This window comes from Varanus komodoensis, unplaced genomic scaffold (genome assembly GCF_004798865.1).
Source record: "Varanus komodoensis strain SLA01 unplaced genomic scaffold, ASM479886v1 scaffold26, whole genome shotgun sequence".
Lineage (NCBI taxonomy): Eukaryota > Metazoa > Chordata > Lepidosauria > Squamata > Varanidae > Varanus > Varanus komodoensis.
Genome location: NW_025335684.1, coordinates 9,702,920 through 9,728,743, shown reverse-complemented (window position 1 = coordinate 9,728,743; position 25,824 = coordinate 9,702,920). Strand labels below are relative to the sequence as shown.

Below are 25,824 nucleotides of genomic sequence, written 5' to 3'. Positions count from 1 at the left end.
TAAATATGGCTAATAAATCAATGAATGATTGCGCAGGGGCACGTGAGTGAACCAGGCCTCCCTGATACTACCTAGCACCTGACCCTTGCCTGCTACCGGAACAGATGTTGCTTTAAATGTGCTCCTTGCACAGCAGTGGGCACCTTCTGGCCTGCCAGATGTTGGTCTGCAATTCCCCTCGGCCCTAGCCAGCGTAGCCAGTGCTGAGCGATGGCAGAGTTGCAGTCTGACCACACCTGGAGGGCCTGTCTCTGCCGTAGCTGCTGGGTCACTGTTTTCATGTGTGCACCAGAGCGCGTGCAGGGACTCCCATCTGGATCGGGGCCCTGGCACGGAGGACAGGGGAGCCTTTCAGACCGCAGTCCGTGCCCTGTGGTTCCTGCAGGGTAAAAATGAACAGACATCGCTGCAAGGCAGATATTTAAAGTAACATCTGCTTTGGCCCTAAATACCAGCTGATGCTGATTTCTTTTTCAGTACACTGGATAAATCCTACTTTGGTTTGGGGGGACTTAAATCTTAGGGCCCAACTCTATGTTAGCTTTGATGTTCAGAGATGGGAGTTTTCACCCATTATCTCCTCTGCGGTTTGGATCTGAATTGGGCTCCTTGCTCCTGTAGTTTGCATGGCGGGGGAAAAAATGGCGGGCAGGTGCTGGATTGGGACCCCAGCAAGGGACAAAGGACTCAAAGGCCCTCGCTCCATGCTCGGGTCTCCATTTTAGGTCCCCAGCACTTAATTTAGAACGGAAAGTAGCAGCACAGTTGAGTGCGATCTATTGAAGGCCACCCAGAATTTGCGCTGTTGTCCCCCGGGAGCGCACAAACCTTGCGTTGCTCTCAGCAAAGCCACATTTCGACTGTGGTTTTATCATCAAAAAGCCAGTGGACTTGTGTGTTCGTTCCTTTCTTTTCTTCCCTTGGAGGAAGCGATCCCTCCGCCTCTGCCAGAGCTGAATGATTTACATCAGCTAAACAGTGGCACATCTGACCTTTTTAGATGAAGTGATTATTTTTGGACCTGATTGCTAATTCTGTGTTCTCCAGAGGTTTAAATGGGGTGATGGAATGGCAAGGCCATTTTAAAATCCCGGAGAGGCAGCCGTTCTTTACAAAGATTGCAAATGCAGGGCTCATTGGAGGCAGCTTTTTGAAACAGAGGTGTTGAAAACAAATTAAGAAAGATTAAAATCTAGAAAGTGGACCTTGTGAGAATGATTAGCTGGATAAAGAACTCTGTTTTAAATAACATTGATATGCATGTGGGTGTATACATTAAACTTTGGACTACTGGGTTTTCAGTTGCAGGTACGGTGTATGTTCTGAATTTCTTTCTGTCCTCTTGGAAGCAGGGGGCTCCTTAACGTAGTAACAGAGCACCCCATTCCCTGTTTAGCATCCTTCAGAAGAAGGCTGCTACTCAGAGTGTACGGCTTTTGTTACATCAACTGGGATCTTTCATTCTATCGACCGCTTGTTGGCAGAATCAGTGCATGGGTAGAGATGAGTATTTTATTTATTAGATTTATATCCCTTTAAATCTAAAGGATCTCATGTGAACTTGTACCACTGCACATTGGTGCAACCATGAATATGTGCAAATGTGTGTCTTCAGGATCTGCACATCTAGAAACAAGACAATCCACTGTAAAGTTTGCAGGTTGGGGTGACGAAGATCCAAACTCACTGGAATTCATGGCAGATTTCCAAATAAAATAATGGATATTTTTATTTATTTATTTATTTATTTGATTGATTGATTGATTGATTTATATCCTGCTTTTTCTTATGAACTCAAAGTGGCTCACATCATTCTCTCTGCTGCCACAACAACCACCTGTGGGATAGACTGGGTTGAGAGTCTGTGGCTGGCCCAGAGTCACCCAGTTGGCTCCATGGCTGAGCGGGGACTCGAACCCGGATCGCCTGAGTCCCAGGCCTGGGCTCTTAGCCGCTGCGCTGCACTGGCTCTCCAGTGATGGAGACATGATGCCTGCGTGTACCAGCTACTGCTGAGCACAAGGGTGTTGCTCTCGTATCCTCATCTGCTTGGCCACTGGGAGAGACAGCTGGACTCGCCAGATCCCTGGTCTGATGCATCCTGCCTGTTCTTATATTCCTCACCCCAGCAATGTCCAGGGAAAGGTTGCATGGCATGTGATGGGAAAGACCTCTGCTCGATCCCAGTCAGGTTAGCCAGCACTCTCTTTACCGTTTAGGGAAAGGAAGGCGGGTGCAACTGCTGCTGAGGCCCTTCTGGGGGTTGCGCCAGCATGACCAGCCCCGGGATCACAAGCGGAAATGCTGCAACAGGGCAGCATTTGATGGCGGTGGCTGTCGCAGGCTCCGTGCTAGGGGAGAAATGAGCTGCACCCGAGCTCTTGGAATGGCCAGGCTCCCCCGCATACAGAGAGCATGGAGCTGGGCCCTCGGGCAGGGAGGGAGGGGGTCTAGTCCAGTGGAAGGGATCCACATGACTTCTGCTCTCTCCGCCGTCCTGCTCGAGAATGGGGCTTTTCCCGCATTGCTGGCCGGGGAGGTGCTGAACTTGCTTCCCCTTTAAAGGCTCGTGGCCAGGTGCAAATCGGCCAGTGCAGCAAACTGCAGGGTTGGCAGCGGTCTGGATGGGCAGCTGTAAGGCTCTGCTCTGCTCTGGGTCCTTCGGAATCCTTTCGCTTTCGACCAGGCTCAGACCAGGCCTCCCTTCCATCAGAGGACACCTTCCCAAAGAGGCCACCCTCTGGAGCCCGTGCCATGTGTCCCACCCGCCATGAGACGCCCCTTGTGCTTCTGGCGCCCAGTTTTCTGGGCTTGGATTGCTCAGTGCAGAGTTAGTAACTCTCAGAAGTGAAGCTGTTGCAGTAAAAGCTAGGGGAGCTGATGGCACCGAGGCAGCATGGCTTCCCATTCTCGAAAGGCATCCGTGGTGCTTGTTCGTGGGCCTCCCCGCCAGGCGCTGCTCAGGCAGATTGTCCGAGATGCGCCGTGCTCCAAAATGTCCCCCAGCCGCCGCCGCCCCCCTGCTGGTTTTGGCCTCCCTGTCTCTGGATGAACGGGCCCTCCTGGTGTTTGGTCAAATGGCGCGTTCTTACCGGCAGCGAGAGCGACAGCAGAGCTCTGCGCCCGTGCCTGCTGTCATTTGGCTTGGAAGACGCGCCGGCTTCCTTGTTGACAGCGGTGCAAGTGGCACCCGGTGCTTGGCACATGAGACGGGAAGTGGCGCGCCAGGTGCCAAGACTACTCACAGCTTCTCCGCTGCAAGCAGCTCCGAATCAGGTGGGCAGACGTCCAGCAGAGCGGAGCACAAAGCGATGCTCATGGCGGAAGCGGCGTCTGGACGTCCTTCCCTTTTAAAGGAGGTCTGTTGTGTTGGCAGCATGGGGAGAGGTCTTTCGGGCGAGGTGCAGATCTCTTGTCGGCTCTGCATGTGGCGGGGCTAAGTGCAGGAGTGCGGAAGCTGCAGCCCTCCAAAGTGGTTGGCCCATATATCCCATCACCCGTGGCTGGTGGGGATTAAAGTCTAGCTACATCAAGAGAGGCAAAGCTCTCCCACCCCAGGCTTGAGGTCAAGGAAGGACTGCCTAGGGATTATCGTCATGAAACTGCATTTATAGCCTGCCCTGTGAGGAATCCAAGGCAGCTCTCCTTTATCCTCACAACAGCCCTGCAGGGTAGGTGGTTCTGAGAGCCTGCAACTGGCCCAAAGTCGCCCAGTTTCATGGCCAAGTGAGGATTAGAACCCAGATCACCCAGGTCTCCGGTCCAGCACGAAGCCCCATGCCATGCCCACTGCACCCGCCGTGCAGTGCTTTTGAGCCGAAATGGGGTGCAGGCTGGCCTTTGACTGGCACATCTGGGAGATGGGGGACACCTCACTTGGCACTGCACGGTGTCACGGGTGCAGAAGCCTGCCTGTTCAGTGGCCCCACCCTGGTCCCTCCAGCTGCCCACTAGTCTGGAGGCGAACCCCGCAGGCCCTCCAGATGCTTTGGTCTGTAACTACCATCAGCTCCAGAGAGTAGCACCAATGAGGTAGGACCATGCAGCCCAAAATGTCCTGAGGACTCCAGGTTGGTTGGTTGGTTGGTTGGTTGGTTCGTTCGTTCATTCATTCAAAGCTTTTCTATCCCCTCCCCTACAGATGTCTCGGGACAGCTTACAATAAATAAGTAGAATAAAACAAACCCCGCAGCATCTGGCCATTAATATATTAAAACCCCAGTTAAAATGAATTAAACATTAAAATAATGGGGGGAATAAAGGGTTTTGCCCAGCACTGAAAAGAATATAACGTTGGCGCCAGGCAAACCTCTCTGGGGAGCGTATTCCATAGTTGGGGTGCCAGCACAGAGAAGGCCCTCCTCTGGGTACTCTCCCTCCTAATCTCCTTCCAGGAGGGCTCCCGGAGCAGGACCTTCACCTCAGATCTCAAGGGGTGGGCGGGCACATAGGGAAGGAGGCGCTCCTTCAGGTGTCCTGGACCCAAGCCGTTGCCCACCCAGGTTGGCTCCTGCTGCCCGGGATGACTTCCGGCATCTCAGGGCAACCTTTCCAAGCTGCCGTCTCTTGTGCTGCTGAGGGGCAACAGTGTTTGCTGGAAGTTACGGTCTGGTGTATCTGGATGGCAAGAATTTGGCCAAGGCTGGTGGACGAAGGTCAAGATAGACCTGCTGCTTTTTTGGCTGAGGTTCTTCAGGGTCCGACTTGCCTGTAGTTGATGTAGCTGATTTCCTCGGAACTCTTTGGAAGTGACAAGCAAGAATTTACTCTTCTGTAAACAGACTTCTAATTGCGACAGACTGTGATGGATGAAAGACAGAGCCTCAATGACCTGGTTTCACTCCGTTAAGCTTTGCAATTAAGCAGGGTGCTACAGAAAGTGTGACTGTGCCGTGTTACCTGGAATCCTCAAGGACAGATGGTTTCGGATGTGGCTTCCGTGCTTGCAAATAATTCTCCTTTTGAAAAGTTGTGTCGGATGGAAGGGCGCATCCCGCTGTCATTCCATCGAAGTATCACCCCATTTGCTGAGTTCCGAATTATCCAATCTCGGCGGGAACTAGAGATAAGGAAGCTGGGGTGCAGGGAGAGAAATGGGAAACATGAAAGGATGGGGAAAATTAGGGAGACATTTTCCTTCAAATTTTTCAAAAATGCCTGAGGAAAAAAACCATGGGCAATCACTTGAATGTATTGTTCCCCCTCTCCCGTTTTTCTTAGCTCTTTTCTCCTGGGCCGCCACATCTCTGGGGCAAAGCAAGTTATCCACATGGTCCTTTCTGGTGTCCTCCAGACGTTTTGGACACTGGTCCCTCACAATGCAGTATGGACCACTGCAGAAGTAGACAGGAGGGAGATCTCCAGATGCTTTAGATCTCAGCTCCCTCGTCGTTCTCCAGTTGCCTTCTGTAGCCTGGCATCCACCACAGCACTGGATGAGACCCATCATCTCAGGCCGTTATGGTCAGTGTGCGTGCCGGCAGCAGGTGGCGGGAGCTGAAGTCGCCCACATCTGCTTCGCACCAGAGGTTGGAGTAAGCTGGATTACTCCACTGGGCAGCAACTCTTGAAAGCTTTTGACAGGGTAAAGATCTCTCTAACTGGAGATGCCAAGAATTAGATCTTCTGTCCCTCATCCTTATGAACTAACTCGACAGCCTGTCCCATCAAGGAGAAATGCCCTTTTCCTAGACTCACTGGGTGTCTCATCATGTTTTAATTGGGCTTTTGAAATGAATCTTTCTTTCTTTTTGCAGGATCCACCTGTCAATCCTTACAAGGGCTTGGAAACCCAGGTTAGTGCTTGATTTTCATCTTTCTCAAACTGGTATCTTAAAGAACACCTTGATTTGAAGGGCAGGACATTCTGGTGAGCCCTTCCTGCAAAGACCATTGCTCAAGGTTCGGCTTTGTTGTTGCATCTTGAATGGGCCGAGGGGAGAGGTGTCCATTTTGCCAGATCTAAGGATGTCATTTCCTCCTTGGAGGCAAAAGCAAACTGTTTATGCTCTGCTATCCATCGTCTCGTTTTGCTCATCATCCCAGACAGATGGTATGTCAGAGGCCGGGGGGCAGGGTGTGCAGACAGACTGTTGTGTGTTTTGCAGGCTTCCTGCTAAAACATAACAATGCACCGTGTGTCAGACCTGGTTGTCACTTAAAAGGTCACAGCACTGGAGAAGATCTGCAATAGACATTGAGAGACGGGTTGGCGCTTGGGGGGCGGGGGTGGCAAGGGGCTGGTGGTGGATGTCAGAAATAAGAGGATGTTGCACATTTAATCCGTGTGGCTCGAGCATCTCTGATATCCCTGTAAGATGGAATAACGATTTCTGCCTTGCAGTCAGTTTTCCAGGACCAGAGTCCTGTCCGTGTCCACTGCTCCCTTCATTCTGACTGTTTCAGTCTCTTGAATGCTTTCAGTTTATCTGCTGTGAATGTCGCGGCATCAGAGCTTGGACTTTGCAAAATTGTTGAACTTGAATTCAAGAGCAAACTTTAGTTCTGTTATTTAATATTCCGCCTGTGCAGAAGGAATGGATTTTCTGTTTGTTTTAAATGACACTTTGTTGGGAGAAGAAGGTGCATCTTTCCAAGGCCCAAATAGTGGAATGGTACATTTGGAAGAACATGCACAAAAAATGCACATTTTCATGCCAAAAGGGAGAAAAAAACACAGCTTGCCATCAAGTCCTTTTTATTTAATCAATATCTAATATGTTTTCATACTGAATTTTATTGTTGTATTTTATTAATTTGCAGCCAGAGTGGATTGTCAATTTATCTGTGTTGTAAGCTGTCCAGAGACACACATAATTGGACGGCATACAAATTTTATAAATAAATAAATAAAATAAGTCAGAATTAACTTTCAGGTAGAATTCCAAGAACTTTGGCAGGCTGGAGTGTTGCTGATTTGCACAACCGGAGTATCTGAGTATTTGTGTATAAAATTAATGATTGCTTACATCAGCCATTATCCAAGTTTTAGAACTGCCAGGCCCAGAGCTTCTGAGTTTCCATTCATGCACAGAACATAAAGGAAATGTTATTCTGATCTTCAGCATTGCTCTTTGACCCGAACAATTCCCTGCTAAGCAATTGGCTTTAAAAAGTTGCTGCATTTTGTAGCAGTCAATTTCCAGTAGGCAAAAGAAGCTGTGCTTAAGACGCACTCCATGCAGGCCTGTTCTTAAATAATTGAGACCAAAGTTACTGGTATGTGGCTCTCCATCCCGAAAACGGTGATACTGTGAATTTCTGAATCGGGAGCACACTGCTGTGCATTTCGCCGGCCCCTTTAATTTGAGCTGTATCACGGGGGCTGGAGAGAGCCTTTCATGTGTGCTGTGCCTGTAGCTTGTGGCACTGAGACTGAGTCAGGGTAGTTTAAACGGAAGGGCTGAGATCAAGGACGGCTTACCAGGGAGACAAAACTCAAAGGATCGTCGTTTTGCATGTCGTGAAAGGCCCAGAATGGTGCACCCGAGGTATAATCATGGAAGGCAAAAAGGCAAAGATTGGTTTTGACTGCAGCTCTTTCCCCCCTGAAGGGATATTTCACGTGTTCAAAGCTGGTTTTAGTAAGGAATGGAATAGACAGGGAGAAATTCCACTGGGTTCTCTGGCTGTCAAACATGCGTGCACAGGAGCAGGTGCTGAATTCAGCCACGGCATGTTGTTTCTCCTGTGTGTCTCTTTGTCAGAACTCGGCAGTTCTGAAATTGTGTCCAGTAACAGTGAACTGTGACAAATCCCACGCTGCTTTCCTTGAAAGGAAGCAAGGCACCAGTCCTCATGGTGGAAATACACTACCACTTCCATGATGTACAGATAAAAGAAAGTACTTCTCTGCAGAACATATAGTTCAAACTATGGAATTTTCTGCCACGAAAGTGGTGATTGCCCAGCAACGTTCTCTGAATGCTACCCAGAATCTCATTCTTACTCAGGCATATTCTAGATGGTGAGCTTGGGTTTTCCTTTCCGCATAAAGATTTGCATGCTTCTGTGCAGATTTTTTCCCCAAAACTACACATCGCCTGTACAGATCTTTGCAACACAGGGATTCTTCGCCAGTTAATTAGAATGCACTCTGATATGTGTTTAGATGGGGAAAGTCTGGATGGGAAAGGGGCTGTTTCTTTCACAAAACATGTGTAAGATCTCACCTTAAAGCATACATGTGCATGTTTCTGAAATGTATGCACACTGGCAAATACCTTTCTGGTGGTGCAGGCTCGGCCAGTCACACTGCAAGCTTAGAAATGTGTAGACTTTGGCTGCAGATTGTATTCAAGTCCGTGTTCATGCTGGAAGATGCAAACTGGGAACCTCCTGTTCAAAAACAAACCATAACAGATTTTTATTCAACCCTGTGGACTACCAAGGGCAGTCAATATTTGTGGGACCTTCCACTGGATTTTTCGCAAACCTTGGCATGCCCCGTCTGTGATACGTACAGAGCTATCATGGCAGCCTTTGCCAACAGCAAAGCCTTCCACAAGTTGGAAGTCTCTGAATTTGAGAAGTCAGTCCGAGAGAGAACACAGCATGCAGGAGACGTGGCAGAAAACACATTTGAAATAGGATGACCTTTGCAACACCGAGAAGTTCCAATTAAAAGCCGTAATTCTAGTTTTTACCGTTCCCTCAGTGTCTGCAGGGGCAGGCACAAGCAAGCCAGCTTGCGTTCCAGCTGGTGTTTAGGTTCAGAAACTGTGCATTTCATAAGCACATACTGAAAGAGGCACCAAACACAACGCTGCCCATCCTCCCCGGTCGCAGGGTCCTACTTCCTTTTTCTCAGCTTCAGGCTCTGATGGAAGGCTGGCCTTGGTCTCCGTCTCACGTGTCCCCACCTGGCTGGACAGCTGTGGTCCCTTAGTGGAGGTGGAAGTTGAACCCTGGCCATAGCCCTACGGGGAGAAATATTGATAAGATGCCCGCAAAAGTCACTCGTCTCCATAACATTTTAACTAGTAGTGGTGTGGTGTGGTCCCAAGGCTTGCAGGGCACCTGCCAGAGCATCTTTTATTAACAGGGATGCTGGTTTCTTTGCCACCTGCTCAGAATCCCTTACTCCTCTGAGCTGATCTTCTCAGTAGCTGGAGAGAAACGAATGTTTCTGGTAGCAATCGGTTATAAACCCAAGTATTTCGTTGGGTCTTCATGGCCCATGGAAGTCCAAGCCACATCAGCTTTGCAAAAGACGTGCTGTGGGTGGAGAAGCAAACTGTCAGAACTGGTTTGAAAATATGGGTCAGCACCACGGGTGCATGTAGGACTCTCCTTGTGGGCACAGTTGTGACGGCTGCTATGGGGGCACTTCACAAATTTAAAATCACAGCTCCGCACACTGGGAAGGAATCGAGAACCCTCATGGATGTCCATGCGCCCCATCTCTGACAATCTTTAATTTCTTAGTGGGCACAAAGGAGGGATGAATTGCGCCCCCTGAATCTGAGTATTCTCCTTCATGGTACTGCTGGTCACCTGTGGCAACCAGGTGAGTCCTTTAATGCAAGGGTTCTGCAAAGGACACCCGTGGTCATGTGCCATTTTACTTGAGAAGAACTTTTTCCCAAAAGTTGAAACTTAAACCTCAACAATAAAATGGCAACAAATCAATTACGTTTTATCTGTGAGCCCCATATCAGCTTCACAGTAACCTTGCAAAGCAGCGTTTCTCCTTTTGACTTTGAAAACCCAGAAATGTGTCATTTCAGAGCTAGAAGAAATGGAGGTCACCACCTTTTATTTTTGGCATCGCACTGATGGCCAGCACAGTCCGCTCACGCGTCTTCTTTTTTCTTCCCCTTTTCGAAATTCATTTATCCCAATCAAAGGGTTTGAGTGCATGCAGCGTTCTTCACAGTTTGACCTTTGAAAACTGTCAGCATGATATTAAACTGTGAACATTATCATCTTATTCCGACTCGTGAGTCAGGGTACAGTTTAAATTCTGCTTTGAACAGTGACTTTTAATATGACCTCTGGCACGTCACTTGTATGTACCACGGGCTGGGATGACGAATGCGTCAGAATGGTCCTGCTGAAGTCAAAAGATGTGGATCTCAAGTAGTGAAGAAGATAGATGGGCTCCAGGGAGGAAGAGTGGAAATTTGTTAGGCGCATGTTTTAGCATGCATTTGCACTTCCCAAACTAAACCAAGTAGCCAAATCCTTCCGTTTTTGCACTTCTCTGAATTTTGTGATGTCCACAGTCATAAAGAGCTTTTCTCCATGAGGCTTCCCCATGACAATAAACAGTTTTGCTGTGATTCCCCTCCTCCCTCTATGTATTTTTGTGCCCTCTCCCTGTTTCAAAAAGCTTGGAAACAGGCCAATGGGAATAAAGTGAACAATGTTTCTAGGGAGTTGAAGGCAATAGAGATCAAAGGCTAGAAACAGCCACTTCTACAGCAGCTCTTGCCAGGGGACTCTATGGTGCCAGTAACAGCCTTAGTAAAATGGTGATCCTGGGTCTGGGTGACCTAAACAGCCATGGTGAAGTATGGAGATCTTAGAACAGACCCTGGATTTTCTCCTTGGTTTCAGAAAACAGAAACTTCAGAACTGGGTCTGGATGATGTAATGCACCCATGCCAGTAACATTTCACTGTGGCTTTTCATGACACGTAACCCATCCTGCATCTACATGGGACCTGTGGTACCAGGCACAAAAATGAGAAATCCCTAAGGAAGCGGTGGGATTTCTGGACAGGGTGGGGGTGGATATTGGAGGGTGAGGGGAATGCAGCGCCCCCGTGGGGCCAACCCCTCCTGCCGCGCCAGCAAATCTGCCACCACATTCAGGGCATGGTGCCAAAAACAGCGCCGATTTTGCTTGAGAACAAGGCGTGTACTTATTCTTAGTTAGAAAGTTTTTGCAGTGGTCAGCAGGAATAGGAACAATTCAAGAAGGAGGCTAAGAGCTGCCGGTCTTTCCGCTGACCCGATGGCAGGCCCACTCCCTCCTCTCCTCTCCCTCGGTTGCAGACTGCCAGGTGAGGCAGGAGCTGGAGGTAGGAGCCATAGAGAGCGCGTCTCAGGTGAGCAGGTGGCACGGTCCTGCTCTCCTGCTCTCCATCCGAGAACCTTTGATGGGCTTCCAGTCCAAGGCTGTGCTTGTCCCTTGGAAGTCATCCAGGTGGGCAGCCATCCCACCTTGTGGAAGGAACTCCAGGGGCCCTGACGCTGCCGAGCAGGAAGCGCGATTGCTTCGGGACTCCCTGATGGCTCGTGTTGGCAGCAGGTGGCTGGGCTAGCTGGACCCTTGGCGCAGGGCCCTTTCCGTGCAAAGAGTCGCTTTTGCGCTCTCCGCCTGGCTGGCCCCGGGCCCTTCTTTGCCGCACTCACAGCCCAGGTGAGCCTGCTCCGCCTGGCCTCCGCCGCGGCTTCTGCCAGGGGTGTGTGTTTGTGCACGTGTGTGCAGACGGTTGGAATTACAGAGGCTCTGCCTGGCATGGCCTGCGTTGACCTCTGGAATGCCTGCCACTCTGCACTGCCTAGAGATGAAGTGAAAGCGTGGTGTGTACATGCACACAGACAGACATTTGCACACACCTTGCTGACCAGGTTCGAAGGTCCCAAAAGCCCTTTCTCGAGGAATGCAGTCAATCGGAAAGGAATTCTTTTGGCCTTTGTTTGCATAGACCACCTGGACTGACCCTTAGTCCTGTACTTCCGGCTTTCCCTGATATGGAACATGATTGCCCTAAAATTATATGCACTGTAGTCAGGCTATCTCTGTTACTGGAGGGGGGTTCAGTTCAGTAGGTTGCTGCACGAAGTACCCACCCGGTCAAGGTCATGTAGCGATGCCCACTGAGTGTGGGGAGGTCTCCCTAGGGGAAGGAGAATGGGAGAGGCATGACAGGGGCGCGGAAGCTCAGCCCCCCGGGGCCAAAGCAGCCCAGCATTAGATGCCTCCATGTCCCCCTGGGGTTTCCCAGAGGGCCGTGCGTTCGGAAATCGCTCTGCAAAGATCAGAGAAGGGTCAGAGCCTGTGGACTGTGGCAGCGAGAGTGCTGGTCTTGGGATCGAGGAGCTCTGGGTCCTAGTCCCACCTCAGCTGTGGAACTCACTGAGTGACTTTGGGCCAGTCACTGACTCTCAGCCCAGCCTACCTTGCAGGGTTGTTGTGATGATAAAATGGAGAGCTGCCTTGGGTTCCTTGCAAAAGGAAGAAAAGCAGGGTACAAATGCAGTAGGAGGAGGAGAAGGAAGATGGCGGGGGGGAGGGAAGGATGATGATAACAACAAGCCAAAGGGAATTTTGCTCTGTTCACATTTTAATTTGGTAAGAGCAAATGGACAGGTTGTGGCTCTGTGGCAGAGCTGCCGCTTTACAGGCAGAAAGCCCTGGGCTCAGTCCGCGGCATCTCCAGGTAGGGCGGGAACACCTCTTGCCTGAAACTCCAGCAAGCCGGCAAGAAGGGCCAAGGGCAGACTCAAAATAGGTTGTGCTTCCCCTGTTCCAAACTGCAGGGTGAGTCGAACCGTCGGCACTGACCAAGCACCTTTCTTCCACCTTCCTAATAGCAGGAATGTGGCACACAGAAAATGCAGAGGTCCCCTTCAGAGTCCAAGCTTCTGTATCCTGATTTCTCCTGGTTGGACTCCCGGGAGGGGGCAGGCACCTGGGCAGCGGGATCTCCCCCTCCTGCTTTCAGCCCCGCCGTTCGACGTGGCTGTGAATTGGATGAGCTGCACTGCAGGGATATCTAGGGACTTCCATCAGAGTGGAAGTATTGGCCACACACGAGATTATTTTTACCAGATTCATGCCGATGTTCATCTTACAAAAAGGGGCCATAATCAAGGTGTTAGTCCTGAAAGGTGTGCAACGCTGCAGCTTCTCTTTGTTTTTAGCACCTGCTCTGTTGCACATAAAAGGCGCTGGATTGGTAATGCAGAGTGGCCAAGTCGAGGCACAGTTCTTAACACTGCAAGCACTTCATGCTAGAAACATGTTTGGACAGGGCTTCCGGAGTGCTTAAGCCCTCCAAGAATGATTAACACCCCACCACCCACCAGAGAGTAAATTTAGCTGCCTTGTAGCCTATAATAGCACGGAATGTCTCAAAAAAGTTGTGCCCCCTGCCCTCTTTCACCCTGTATATAGCCTGTGGTTGTTATTTCAAACCCTAAGGTGTGTTTGTGCACCACTTAGAAATGCAATCCCAGCACTTGTTGACATTATATTAACCAATGATTTGGCCGGGATCCAGGCCCATCCTTGGCCACCTCTTCCAGTCTGTGTCTTCATAATCCATGTGTCTCACCATTCCTCAGCCTGGCGTCTGCTAGACGTTTGTACAACAAGTCCTAGCATCCCAGTCCGTTGGCCATCCTGGATAGAAGTTTTCTTTTTCAATGTGTTCATCTGTACATCCACTCTGTGCCTTTAATGGCAATATTTTGGAAAAACATACTTGCAAGAATACATTTTGTATGTGTTTACCCTAAAATGTATGCTTTTGTACATGTTTCACCCCAAAGGATACTTTCTGTCTACATTTTAACCTAAAATCTGAATGTTTTGAGCATTATGGTAACTTGCTTCAGCCAGAGACAGATTGGGAAGGAGGCAAGATTTGGAGGGAGGCAGAAAGTCAGTGGATAATGGCATTCTGACCCACGTATCAATCTGGGAATTGCGAATCTGGCCAATTGGCTTAAAAACATGCGGACCAAACAAAATCCTCAAACCTCCCAAATGGAGAAAGCCACTGAAAAGGGCTGAAGCGGAATTTAAAGGGCTGTTGCTTTTAGCTTCCATTCTGCAATGAAGCTCACGGGATAACTTCGGGCAGGGTCAGCCTAAACTAACCTGCAGCCTTCTTGTGAGAATGAACCAGAGAGGAGAAAACCCATGTTGTGACACTTCAGGCCCTTTTGAGGAAAAGTGGGATATAAATGGAACAAATAAATAAATGTAGCCTGGATGATCTGACCCACCAGAAAGCTTCCTGCCCAAAGCTTTGCACTTGAAATGATGGCACATATATTTTCTGTTGTAGGAAAGAGCATTTCCCTTCCTGAATTCAAAGAATGTGAGTCTGAGAGTCAGTTGCATGTTTCTCTCTCCTATTTTCCTTCCTGTTTATGAACGAGTTAAAAAAGAACCCCTCTAAGTGAGATGGGATAGGCGACAAAGTGCTGGTTCCGTGTGTGTATTTATGTGTGCGTCTGTTTGCAGTTTAATCAGCACGACGCAGATGTACGTGCGAAGAAACCAAGAGCTGGGTTTTTAATTATCCCTGCTTTGCTTGAGTTAGGAATTCCCAGTAGGGCTGTCTGCAAAAAAGATGCCAAAACCAGCATTGTTCTTTAATTAGCTGTTGTAATTGTTTCAGTCTAATCTCTGTGATTAGCAGCAGCATTAAATACAGCGGTAAGAATAGACCTGCCCTCTTTCTTTTGCCCCAGTAAACACACACATCTCCCTTCTGGTGAGGGCCGTGATAGAAAAGCAGCGTGATGCCAGCCAGTCTTGACTGGAAAAAATGATAACGAGCAGCCACTGCGAATGGCGGGTGGGTGTGCAGCCTTGAGGTGTAGGCACCTTGCTTTGCCACACAGCCCTGGCTTGCTGAAGGAGGATGCCGGCGCAGTCAGCACGCGTGCAGAGGCCTCTGCGCTATCCCCTTCCTCTGAAAGTGTGGGAACTGGTGCCCGAAGCATATCAGGCAGAATTTGCTGTCACCATGGCCTCCAGAAGGTCTCACTCGAAAGGTCAACTCACAAAGGGAACGAACAGGCGACTTCTGGTTCCAAGCACATATTGCAAGCTCTGTCTGTGCCTTCGTTGAGATGCCTGATGCAACGGGGGGGCGGGGGGGGGGCGGTGGCCCTCCAGGTGTTCTGGGCTGCGGCCCTCAGCAGCCCTCGCCGCAACCTGTGCTGACTCAGGTAAAGGGAGCACATTCGATTCATTTCCAAGCTTTGCATGGCATTCTGCCTCCCACAGGAGACCCGAGCAAAAGTCAACATGCAGTATTCAAATATTCCCAGTCCGGTTGTAACGAACCCATGGTTCGTCATTCACAGAATGAATGAATGAATGAATGAATGAATGAATGAATGAATGAACATTAAGGGGATTTGGTAGGCATTGAATGGGCCAGTACTCGGAAGGCCCTGCTGGAAGTGGCATCCAGATGAATTGCGGGTCCTTGCAGACCCCAGGGGAACTTGGTCCGATAGCATCAGCGGCCAGACAGAGCGGAGAGGGCTGGGAAGGTAGAAGGTTGAAGCTCCAGGTCGCAGGACCTTTTGTTACAGCATCATTTTAGGGAGGCTCTTTTGTGTGGGTCGAAGAGCGCATCCCCCACTGGCCACTGGCCAGGCTCGTTCTCAGCAGCCCTGTGAGCTGTTCTGTTAACAAGACTGGCCACTTACAAATCACCCCTGAAAGAGAGAATGTGTCACAGCACAAGAGAGAATGTTTTGCATCAGCTTTGCATCAGTTCATCTTTCTAGGTTTAGAAGTAAATTAAGAAAAAACAGATGGTAATTGTGGGTTCAGGACCTGCAGCTCGCAGAAGGCTGTCCAGTCAGTCCATTACAGCTCTCATTGCATTAATTTCTGAACAGAAAACATGCTGCCGAAACGGCCTCCTACAGACTAAATAATAAGGCTTGTGGGTGGTGTTCTTTGCACAAAGTGTAGCTATCTGCCTTTTGTTGCTCACAGCCGCTTAGTATTCCCGCTCTGATGTTCTAGGAAATGTTTAGGTTAATCTGCAGTGTTCACATTTAAGCACACCTGCGACCGCGTGTGCGTTTCATTTTACCTGCATCTCAGCTTTTTCAAGATTAGCTCTTTCTCCCACAACCAGTGCACTTCAGCATAGACTGAGTAGAGAGTTGAAATGCTTAATCAATGCATAAACAGATGTATTGATTTAAAAAAAAAAACAACCTTGTGCTTTTCTGCAATATGTCGTCCCTACTTAAATTGGCAACTCTGTTGTACGTATCAGTATTTTTCTTAATAGGACTGCTTATAAAGGCTGCAGATTCTGAAAAGAGGCATAAAAAGAAGAGGCATTCTTATAAAAAGAGGCATTCCCACTTTTTCTGTTGCACTGAGGAGGGAAAGCCTCTTCTTAAATACTATTTGACATATGCGTTAATAAGCAATACGGAGCAAAAGAGAAATTCACATGCAGCCTTCTCACATGGAGTAGGAGTTGCCCACCCATACGCTGCCCTCTTTATTATTATTTGACTGTGGGAGTGTGAGAAATTCCCATGCTGTGTGTGGAAGGGCATGAGGAGAAGGAAGGAGGGACCATTCAAAGAGAGAACCAGGTGAGAGCCAGAGCAATGTATTGGTTAGTGCGTTGGACTGGAGACTGGGGCGACCCGGGTTCTAGTCCCCGTTCAACCACGGAACTCACTGGGTGACTTAGGATCAGTCACTGGCTCTTGGTCTACCGCTCAGGGTTATTTTGAGGATGAGAGGAAGAGGAGGTGGAATATATAAGCCACTGAGGGTTCCTTGCAACAGGACAAATAGCAGGATATAAATCCAAAAGAAACAGAATGAATTTGGGAGTCCGGTGGTGGTGTTTGCAGATTCCACGAGCATTCAGCAGTTTCCTGCCCCCAGTAATTTTAGCAGAGAGCTCTTCTGCAATTTATCGCAGAACTGTGGGGTGGGAAGAAGCCTCGTCAGCCATTCTTTCCTCCAAATCCCACAAATGAGCCTGGAACTAGAATATTCCCCATGGACGTCTATTCAGTAGGGTGACTAATTTGTAAATCCCAAACAAGAGGAAACACCTGGCTAAGAGGGAAGGAGCAAAAGTGGGTGTTGATTTTCATGAGATGTGCTAATTTATTTGCAAATTTAGATATAGGTATTAAAATTTGAATAGAAGCCCTGTGCAGGAGACTGGGGCCAGGTGACGGATGCGTGGACCTGTGCGTTCCCCTGCTGATGGGCAGCAGCTGTCGGGCTCCTTTTCTTGGACTAGGCAGTCGTGCCAATAGAGAACACCTTCAAAAAGGGGAGGCTTTTGTAAAAGAGGACAAAGCCGCTCTGCTATCCAGCCTAGTCGGGAGGATTCCTAGCAGGAGAGAGACCGTGTGCCCAGCTGGAGGCTTGCTTCAATTGTCGAACTGTTCTTAAGTCATTTTTCCTAATACTCTCAATCGAAAGCTATCCTTCTGTAGGGAAGTGTGAGAAATTCAGTTTATTTTGCAGCAGGGTCTTACCCAGGTCACACCTTCTGGGTGACCGCAGGCTGGGTCTCGAACTGTGGCCACAGTCTGCTCATTTCTGAATCCCCTTTGCGATTCGCAGACCTCTCAAACAGCGCTTGACCACACGCAGGCTTTTGGAAAATATGCATGCAGAAATGTGTACTTTGGGGGAAATACACATGGAAATTACATTTGGGGAAAGAGGCAGGAGAATCCCTTTGCAATGCCCCTTTCTCCAGCTCCTGTTCTCATGAACCTTGCTCGCTTCACGATGATCCTCCCCTGTCTTGCGACAGGAAAGTGTTCCCCATGGGCCAGCTGGGAATTTAGCAGCCCTCTGTTTTCCGGCCCCAGTGCTCAAGAACAATTTTGCCATTTTCCGAAAGGTAATTGCAGTCGGCAGGGCCAAGCAGCCATTCTTCCCTTCGGCTTGGCCATTCCAGCCATGGCGTAGCTCCTATTCGGCAAGAGCTCGCTACGCGGGAGCCGGTGCGCCTCAGCAATTTGGCACTGACCCCATCAGTCAAACGTTTTGTACTTCTGGAGAGGCAGCTGCTGCTTTCCGCTCATGCTGCCCAGCCCCTGCTGCCAACACACACACACACAAATCGCTTTCCTCAAGTCTCCGTGCGCACGCCTGGGGTTATCACGGCAGCCTTGGCTCTGAGCAAGTTTCCCATTTGCAGAGGAAAAGCTGGAGCTGGATTTCATGACCAATGTTCTGGCAGAGCCCAGCGCTATTATGCCTCATGCTGGCAAAGCCCAGCCACGTTGGAGAGGTGTCTGTTCTTTCCTTGCTGGGGATTTTGGCAAACTCCGAGAAAGTTAATGGTTTGTTATTTATTTATTGGGGCATTTTAAATCCCACTTTCCAGCCAGACAAGAGGTTCTCTGAGTGGCTTACGGAGATGTGCTAAAGCCATTGTTGCCCTTATCCCTACAATCTAAAAGGCATGGCATAAGAGGAAAGGGGATTGGGAAGGAGGAGGAAAAACAAAGTCAGGCATGAGTTGGCGATATATTTCTTAGAACAGCCAGCTGGAATAGAAAACATAGAGAAGTATTACCGTGCCACTGTGGAATTGCAGAACAATCATGCTGCTTACAATCAAATAACTTGTGTACCCCAGTTGTTGTTGTTGTTGTTATTATTATTATAACATTTCTATGCCGCCCCTTGCCGAAGCCTCGGGGCGGCTTACAACACAATAAAATACATTGAAATACAACAGTTGTATTGGGGACATCTAATACTACAAGCCCAAACTTTGTATCAATCTGCCAGCCAAATGCCCCTCTGACTTATGGTTCTGTCCACATATATATAATCAATATTTAAAACATGCACGTTACCAGGCTGGTAAAAAGTATTGCTTGCAAAATGCCAAATAGTAGGCTCAAAGATGCCACCTGTTACAAAATTGCTGGCAGGTGGGTATTCCAGGGTATGGAAACGAGCAAAGCGCCAGTTCTACCCTTTATTCTGCCCCCGACACACATATGTTCTTTGAGCATCTAATCCATATGTCCTAATCACCTGGTGCCCTCTAGATGCCTTGGACTACAACTCCCAGCATTGCCAGCCATTGGCATTTCAAAATTAGTGCTCTTTGACTCCGCCGTTTTGAAGCCATGGGATTTCCTTGCGGCAGGGCGAGCCGAAGAAGGTTCGGCTGTTAGAAACCTATTCTCAGACGTTGTTTTGGATGTTAAAAAGTAATTCTTGCAGCTTAATTGCATGTCGAGGGACAAGTAATAAGCGGCTTCAAGTTTTTGGAGATTGATGCAGCTTCCTTTTTCCCTCCGACTCCATAAACACACATTGCCCCTTTTATCCTCGTGGCTTTTTTGCCGTAGTAAAACTGCTGTCAAGCGTCATGGACGAAATCAGTCTCCTGTGCCCTGTGGGTAATTCCAGGGACCGGTGGCTCAGTTTGACCATACCGAATAAAAGCCATTTGAGGGAAGTCTTCATTTGAAAGAAATGCCATTTGACATTTTGCAGGCGCTGGCTAGGAGTGATGGGCCATGTTCTCTTTTCCGTCTTTCTTTCCACAGTAAAACTTCCAAGCTGTATAAAAGCTGATCCTGTTCCATCTGATCTATTCTCTTCTGATTGCAAAATCCTCACTTACTTTAAAATTAAAATAACCCCAAAATGCTTAAAAGAGCAGTGTGGTTGTTGTGGTTGTTGCGCATTTATGCCCTACCCTTCTTACTCTTTCAAAGAACCCAGTATGGTTTGCCAGCTTCTCCTCTGCACAGTTTTATCCTCACAACAACAGCCCTGTGAGGTAGGTTAGGCTGAGCATCCATGACTGGCCCAGAGTCACTCAGTGAGTTCCATGGCTTCATGGGGACTAGAACCCTGATTTTTCAAGTTCCAGCCCACCATACACTAACACTATATTTTATAGAGCAGTGATGGTGAACCTTTGAGAGACCGAGTGCCCAAACTGCAACCCAAAACCCACTTCTTTATCGCAAAGTGCCAACACTGCAATAAAACCTGAGAACTGAGGTTTTAGTTTAGAAAAAACAACTCACAGCCAGTCCAAGCAAATATATATATATATATCTTGGCAGTGCACTGACCAGCCATGTGAAAGCTCGGACGAGTTGCGGCTAGTGAGTTGTGGCTCGTGATGTCATCGCCTGGCGCCGCTACTCCTTTCCGAGCATGCGCATGGCCCCTGTGTGCGCTGTTATCCAATGCTCAGCCGCTGGGGCGCTGCTGGGGCAACTTGGTTCACGTGCCAGCATGCATGGCACGCGAGCCATAGGTTCACCACCACTGTTACAGAGAAAACATCTTCCAAATGTCGGCAGATCGATAGAGATAAGCGGCCAAAGCAGGCCATTTCATGAGTCCCACTGCAAGAATTATTTCCCCCTCTTTCCTCCTCACTCCGTTTTCCTTGTGTGTCAGATCTTTTTAGATTGTAAGCCTGTGGGCAGGGACTTTTTTATTTGACAAAAATAAGCCACTCTGGGAGTCTGTTTGAGAAGCCGGGTAAAGTAAATGAAGCAGTCCCTCCTATCAGAAACCTGTTCCCCACCTTCTCCAGAGCACATACACTTTACGGGTTGGAACTGTTTTTTCATACCAGCCTGCTGGAATTGGGAGGCTCCCAATATTTTGGACCTCAGTTCCCATCATCCCCAGCCACTGTGGTCACGGGTGCTGGGAGGAGTCGTTCAGAACATCTGGAGGTCCCCACATTGAGAGAAGGCCAATGTCTTCAACTTAAATGATTGGGTGGTGAGTGGAAATGATGAATTGGCCACAGGAATGGGCGTTTTGTAGTGGAGCTGGAGCTTGCAGGGTCAAAGTACGGGGGCTTTTTGATTAGCAGGGATGATGATGATGTCACCAACCCCCCCCCCCCAGTTCCCCTCTTCTTTCTGCAGTCCTAACAGTAGCTGGGGTGAGCCTGGTGGGAATGGATTCTCCTAGCAATGTAAGATGGTTGTAGGTTAGTGCTGTGGTGAAGCCAAGTATTTGTGGTGTGTGGGCAGTCGGGAACCACGAGCTTTGCAAAAGACCGGCTGCTGCTGGAGATGGAATTGGTTTGTGGAGGGGCTTTGCTCTGCAGCCTGGATTTTCGGATTCCGCTCGGGGCAGCCGGTGGCTACGGGGACTGTTGCAGCGAGCTCCCGCCCTTCCAGACAGACTCCTGCAGTGCTGACGCGTGAATCCACGAAATGGAATGATTCTCCGAACCTTCCCAAACAGGCAACCATACACATGTCCGCTCAGAAGCAAGACCCATCACGATCCCCTTCTTTTCCTGAATCAGGCCTCCCCAACTTGGGCCCCTCCAGATGCTTTGGACTACAAGTCACATCAGTCCAGGCCATTTGCATGCCAGCTGGGAGTGTTCGGAGTTATGGTCCAGCGACAGCCGGAGACCCGTAAATGTTTGCAATATTCCTCGCAGGCCAAAAACATAAGGGAAGCTCTCCTGGGCAGGCAGTCGATTTGCTTGCCAAGCATCCTACTTCCAATGGTGGACAGACAGAGCCTTCCCAAGCAGCGCACCAAGTGCTTAAGCCGTTCCTCTGCTGTGTGACCCGCAGGCCAGTGAGACGTTGAAATAGACTGCTGCTGGAAAGGGAAGAGCTACTCGGCTATCAGGGGCACAGCATCCAACAGACCTTGCTTCCTCCATAAATCTATTCAATACCCTTGCCATCTTTTTCTAGAGTGGAGGAAAAAAATACAAATTTCGGTCTTTTTGTTGCTGCTGCTGCTACTCTGCCTTGCAACAATGCTGGGTTTGTGCAGCCGAGGCTGGCAGTTAGTTAATTTTGAGGGAGTGCTTGTTTTTGTTTTTTTCGGGGGGGAGAAGCGGCGGTAGCTTCCTGCTGACCACAAAGCAGCCTTCTGTCCTCTTCCAGGAAAACCGCATGCACGATACTGAAAGCGGCACTGTAGTATTTCACAAATCCGGTTTTTGTCCACATTGTGTTTGGGACCTCCGAGGAGGGCAGCCCAAGCGCGCTTCTGCACGGGGTTTATTCAGAGCCGGAGCGTTGCAACACAGCCGCATTGAACGTGCGGCTGCAAAGCGAGGAATTCTCTGAGCCTCTTCTGTAAATGTTGTGCTGCTCTGAATCGCAAGGGAGCAAAGCGCCGGCCCTCCCTGGGCACTGGCCTAGTTCTCACTGCGACGCTCCGCCTGCACCTGGCCTGCACCACTTCGAGGGGGAGGCCGTGGGGGGGGGCTCCAAGACGGGCTGCTCCGCCATTAAAAATGGCACCAGCCGCACCCCGTACATAAAACGCAGCACGCCACAGGGAAAACCGGGCGGAAACTAGCGATCCAAAGATCGGGCTGGAACTCAGCCCTTTGCACTCGCTGGGGCTCTTTTCTGCCCTCAGCCCTGGCCAGGAAGCGAGCCAAGCCGGGCCGAGATCGAGCCCGCAAACGCTTGGAGAATGCCAGCAGCCTGTTTGTGCAAAGCAAGCAAAGTATGTATTTTTTTTGCACGAAGTGCACAAAGCCCACAAGTCACGTGTGTGCAAGCAGAACTCTGTTTGCGCAGTGGGGACATGTGTGACATACACACAGCGTGGCCGCGTGGACTCCCTTCTGGATGCCCACAGAAATGTGTGGTACGGGGTGGATTTGGGACGAACAGAACACTGTCCGGAGCCTGAGGAACGAAGCCAAGGAACTTCCACAGTCCCAGCCCTAAATTAGGTCCCTCGCACATCACTAGGGACAGTCCGTCTCTCCGCCGTGCTGGTTTTCTGCGAGAGGCGCTCGTTTCTACAGTGGAGCAGTCGGTCATGTCAGCCCCGTGCTCTGCGGTCGAAACGACCCACCGAGATGCCGGGTTACTATTCTGATGGGAATTGACCCAATTAGCATTTGTCTTTTGACTCTCTTCAAGAGACATGTGGATGGGGCAACTTCTTTGCTCTACAGAGTCAAGAAGCATCTATTTAGTGTTGATTTTAAAACCGGGCATTGTTTGGATGGGAGCCATAGCCAGAGTATCTGTCCTGCATTGGAAGCTAGGGCTGGAAATAGGAATTGGGACTTAGATTACAGGCTGGGAATGCTGTATTGTGAGAAATGGAGAGAAGGCTAAGGGGATGTCAGCTACTATGAGGATTAAGCCAGCTGTCAGAGAAGACCAAGGAAATGCCGATTACTGGCCAGACAAGGCTAGCTATCAGAGAGGGCTAGGAAAATCAGTTGCCAAGCTGATTTGTTTATGTTTGTTTGTTTAAAGTTCTTGTCTCAGGGTGGCAACACAGTGAAATAAATACAAATATGGTTCAGCATCACTAAATAAATAAAAATTTAAAAAAATGAATTAACATTTAAAATAATGGGAAAATAAAATGGGTTTGGCCTGGTGCCAAAATGAAAAAAGCATCATCAGCAGGCCACCTCTCTGGGGAGTGAGTTCCAGAGCCAGGGCGCCACCACAGAGAAGGTCCTTCTCCAGGTTGCCGCTCTTCTGATCTCGTTTAAAGAGGGCCCCTGAAGAAGGGACTCTGATCCAGATCTTGGGGCGGGGGGGGGGGCAGGTTTATCTGGAAGGAGGTGTTCCTTCAGATATCTGGGTCCTAAGCCATTTAAGGCTTTATAAGTCATCACTAGCACCTTAAATTGTGCCTGGCCTTCAGTCGGAAGCCCGTGCAGATGGTACAGGACTGGTGTTATGTGCATATCTCTGCCGGTCCCAATTAGCAACCCGGCTGCTCTATTCTGAACCAACTGAAGTATCGGACCGTCTTCAAAAGCAGCCCCACACGGAGTGCGTCACAATAGCAGCTGATGGGGCCGTTTGTGAGAGAAGATGAAGGAACAGACATTACCATGCCCAGCTGTAGGAGGCTGGTGTTAGGCAGGGCTAGTGGACCTCGGGGTGTCATTTGTGGGAGCCAGGCTCAGCTGGGGCTGATCTCTGGCAGAGGGTGGCCGTGAAGCTGCGTTCTTTGGAGGACCCAGTTCCCTGAACGGGGAAGGCCTGAGCAAGGAGGTGTGCTTAGCTTTAGATCCAGCAAACTTGTTCGAGGCCACCTGGGGCCATCTGGTCGAAAAGCCATGGATGCGTGCCTTATTTGTTGAAAAGATACGGGCTGCAATTCCACAGGCAAGCCCAGGAAGAGCGCATGACCCCTTTGGTGGCTGTATGATGCCTAAAACGCAGGCCGATGCACACCTTGCTGCCAGTGGCCTTACTCCCCAATTTCAGGGTGCATTGCTCCTCCATCCAGCCAAAATGTTGTGGGCAAAAGTGGGTGTGTGCAGAAAAACCCACAAGCGAGCCCTTTGCCCTTTCCATGAATGGCCAAATAACACGTTAAAATTGCAAGCCATGCTGGCTTGGGGACAGGAAGGGCTTTCAGTTTCAAGCCACTGGTGGTGGTCGCCTGGCCTTTGGCCCCTCCCCTTCTGCCTTTGGCCACACCCACTGCCGCCACGCGGCCCGCCAGGAGCTGCTCCTGAACAAGGTCCGGCCCTCAGGTTCCACACTCCTGCCCCAAATGGGCCAGCCCAGCCCAGTTGCTCCCCGGGGGAGTTCATGGCATGGCTTCATCCTCCCCCCCCCACCAACCCCCTTGGGCCCTTTCCCTGCCCTTGAACCTTTTCCACACTATCCATTTGGGGTAAGAAACCCCTTGAACGATCAAGCCACTTCGGTGGTGGGGCAGAACCTCTGCAAAGCACCACAAGGCATCCCTCCCGAAGACGGACGGGGTTGCTGGGTTCCCTCCTATCTTCCCAAAATTAATTGTGGCCGCCGAGGGAACATCCAGCCCACACCCACCCGGCCCTCCTCCCCTTCGCTCTCCTTTCCCGAACTCGCCTACCCGCCTGCTTCAGCCCTGGGGCAAACCAGCTGTGGGCCACATGTATCATCGTAAGCTGTGCGGGATTTTCGGAATATAATTTGATGATGGTGCACTTGAATGAAGAGCATTATGACAGCGATTAGCTGACCTACATAATGAGAGAAAGAGGAGCTGTCAGCGTACTTCCGGCCGAACGGACAGCATCTCGGCTAGCGCTGCGGTACACGGCTGCCTTCCTCCTGCCTTATGCTTTACGTACTTGCAAGCAAACGCCCAGGGTGCTCATTTGGACTGGGACCACTGTGCACAGGGAGCGGAAATGTAGACTGCTTCCCACAATCTTGCCTGCTTCCCTCTTGGCATCCACACACCCCAGGAGGAAGGAGGTGTGAACTGGTCCCGTTAATCTCCTTTGTGCTCCTCTTGCGTTTTGACTGTTGTGCGCTTTCCAGGCGGCAATCTGTGTTTTCTTCCCAGCCTATTTCTTTCCCTCTTTCTTTCTCTGTATTTATTAACTGTACTAATTATATATATTATTTCAGACTTTCTAAACCACCATTCATCAAAATGGATTGCAGGGCAGTGTGTAAACTCTTCAAATACAATAGAAACCTAGAGATAGAAATTCTCTCCTCCCAAATGCTACAGAAACCTAAAAATATCGAACATCAACATTACAACTATAAAACTTTTTTTAAAAAAAAGGAATAAGGCAGAGAAGGAAACAAGCAATAGAACAATGACACAGGCAGAAGCAGTGGGATTAATTAAGATGCCTGGGCAAATAGAAGTAGTTTTGGTGCCAGCACCTGTTGAATTGGGATGTCACCGCGGAAAACTCCCTGCCCTTTGCATGGATGTAATGCTCTACTGGTAGTACTTTGAGTATCGCACAGCTGACCCTCTCTAAACCGTAGCCCTGGCATTCTGTATCTGCTTCAGGTGCATAATTCTTCCGTGGCTTGACTGTTGAACTGGGATTTGGGCAATCCGGATTCCAGTCCCCACTTAGCCCTGAAGCTCACCGAGTGACTTTGAGCCAGTCGCGGACTCCAGCCTAACCTACCTCACAGGGTTGTCGTGCTGAGGATAAAATGGGAGGAGGGATACAAATATAATGCAATATTTTTATTGCTTTCTTTGATCAGCCGTTCGATGGATTTTGTGTTGGTGTGAAGCCCCTGTGCTGACTTCCATAGCAGAAAGGCATGACCGGAACCTACTCAGGATGTAATCTTACAGCACCCCAACATGGTCGGGGGCGGAGGGATTACTTGGGTGATCCT

The 25,824-nt window shown here is 49.5% G+C and overlaps 1 protein-coding gene across 1 annotated transcript in view; it reads left to right on the top strand.

Annotated features, from left to right (window-relative positions):
- The first annotated feature begins 5,647 nt into the window (after positions 1-5,647).
- The window catches only part of XYLT1 (xylosyltransferase 1), a 127,070-nt gene continuing 106,893 nt past the window's right edge, over positions 5,648-25,824 (top strand). Inside the window, exon 1 of the mRNA XM_044433280.1 lies at positions 5,648-5,795. Within this exon, the coding sequence (XP_044289215.1) occupies positions 5,733-5,795 (63 nt within the window). The 5' untranslated portion in view covers positions 5,648-5,732. The remainder of the gene's footprint in view (positions 5,796-25,824) is intronic.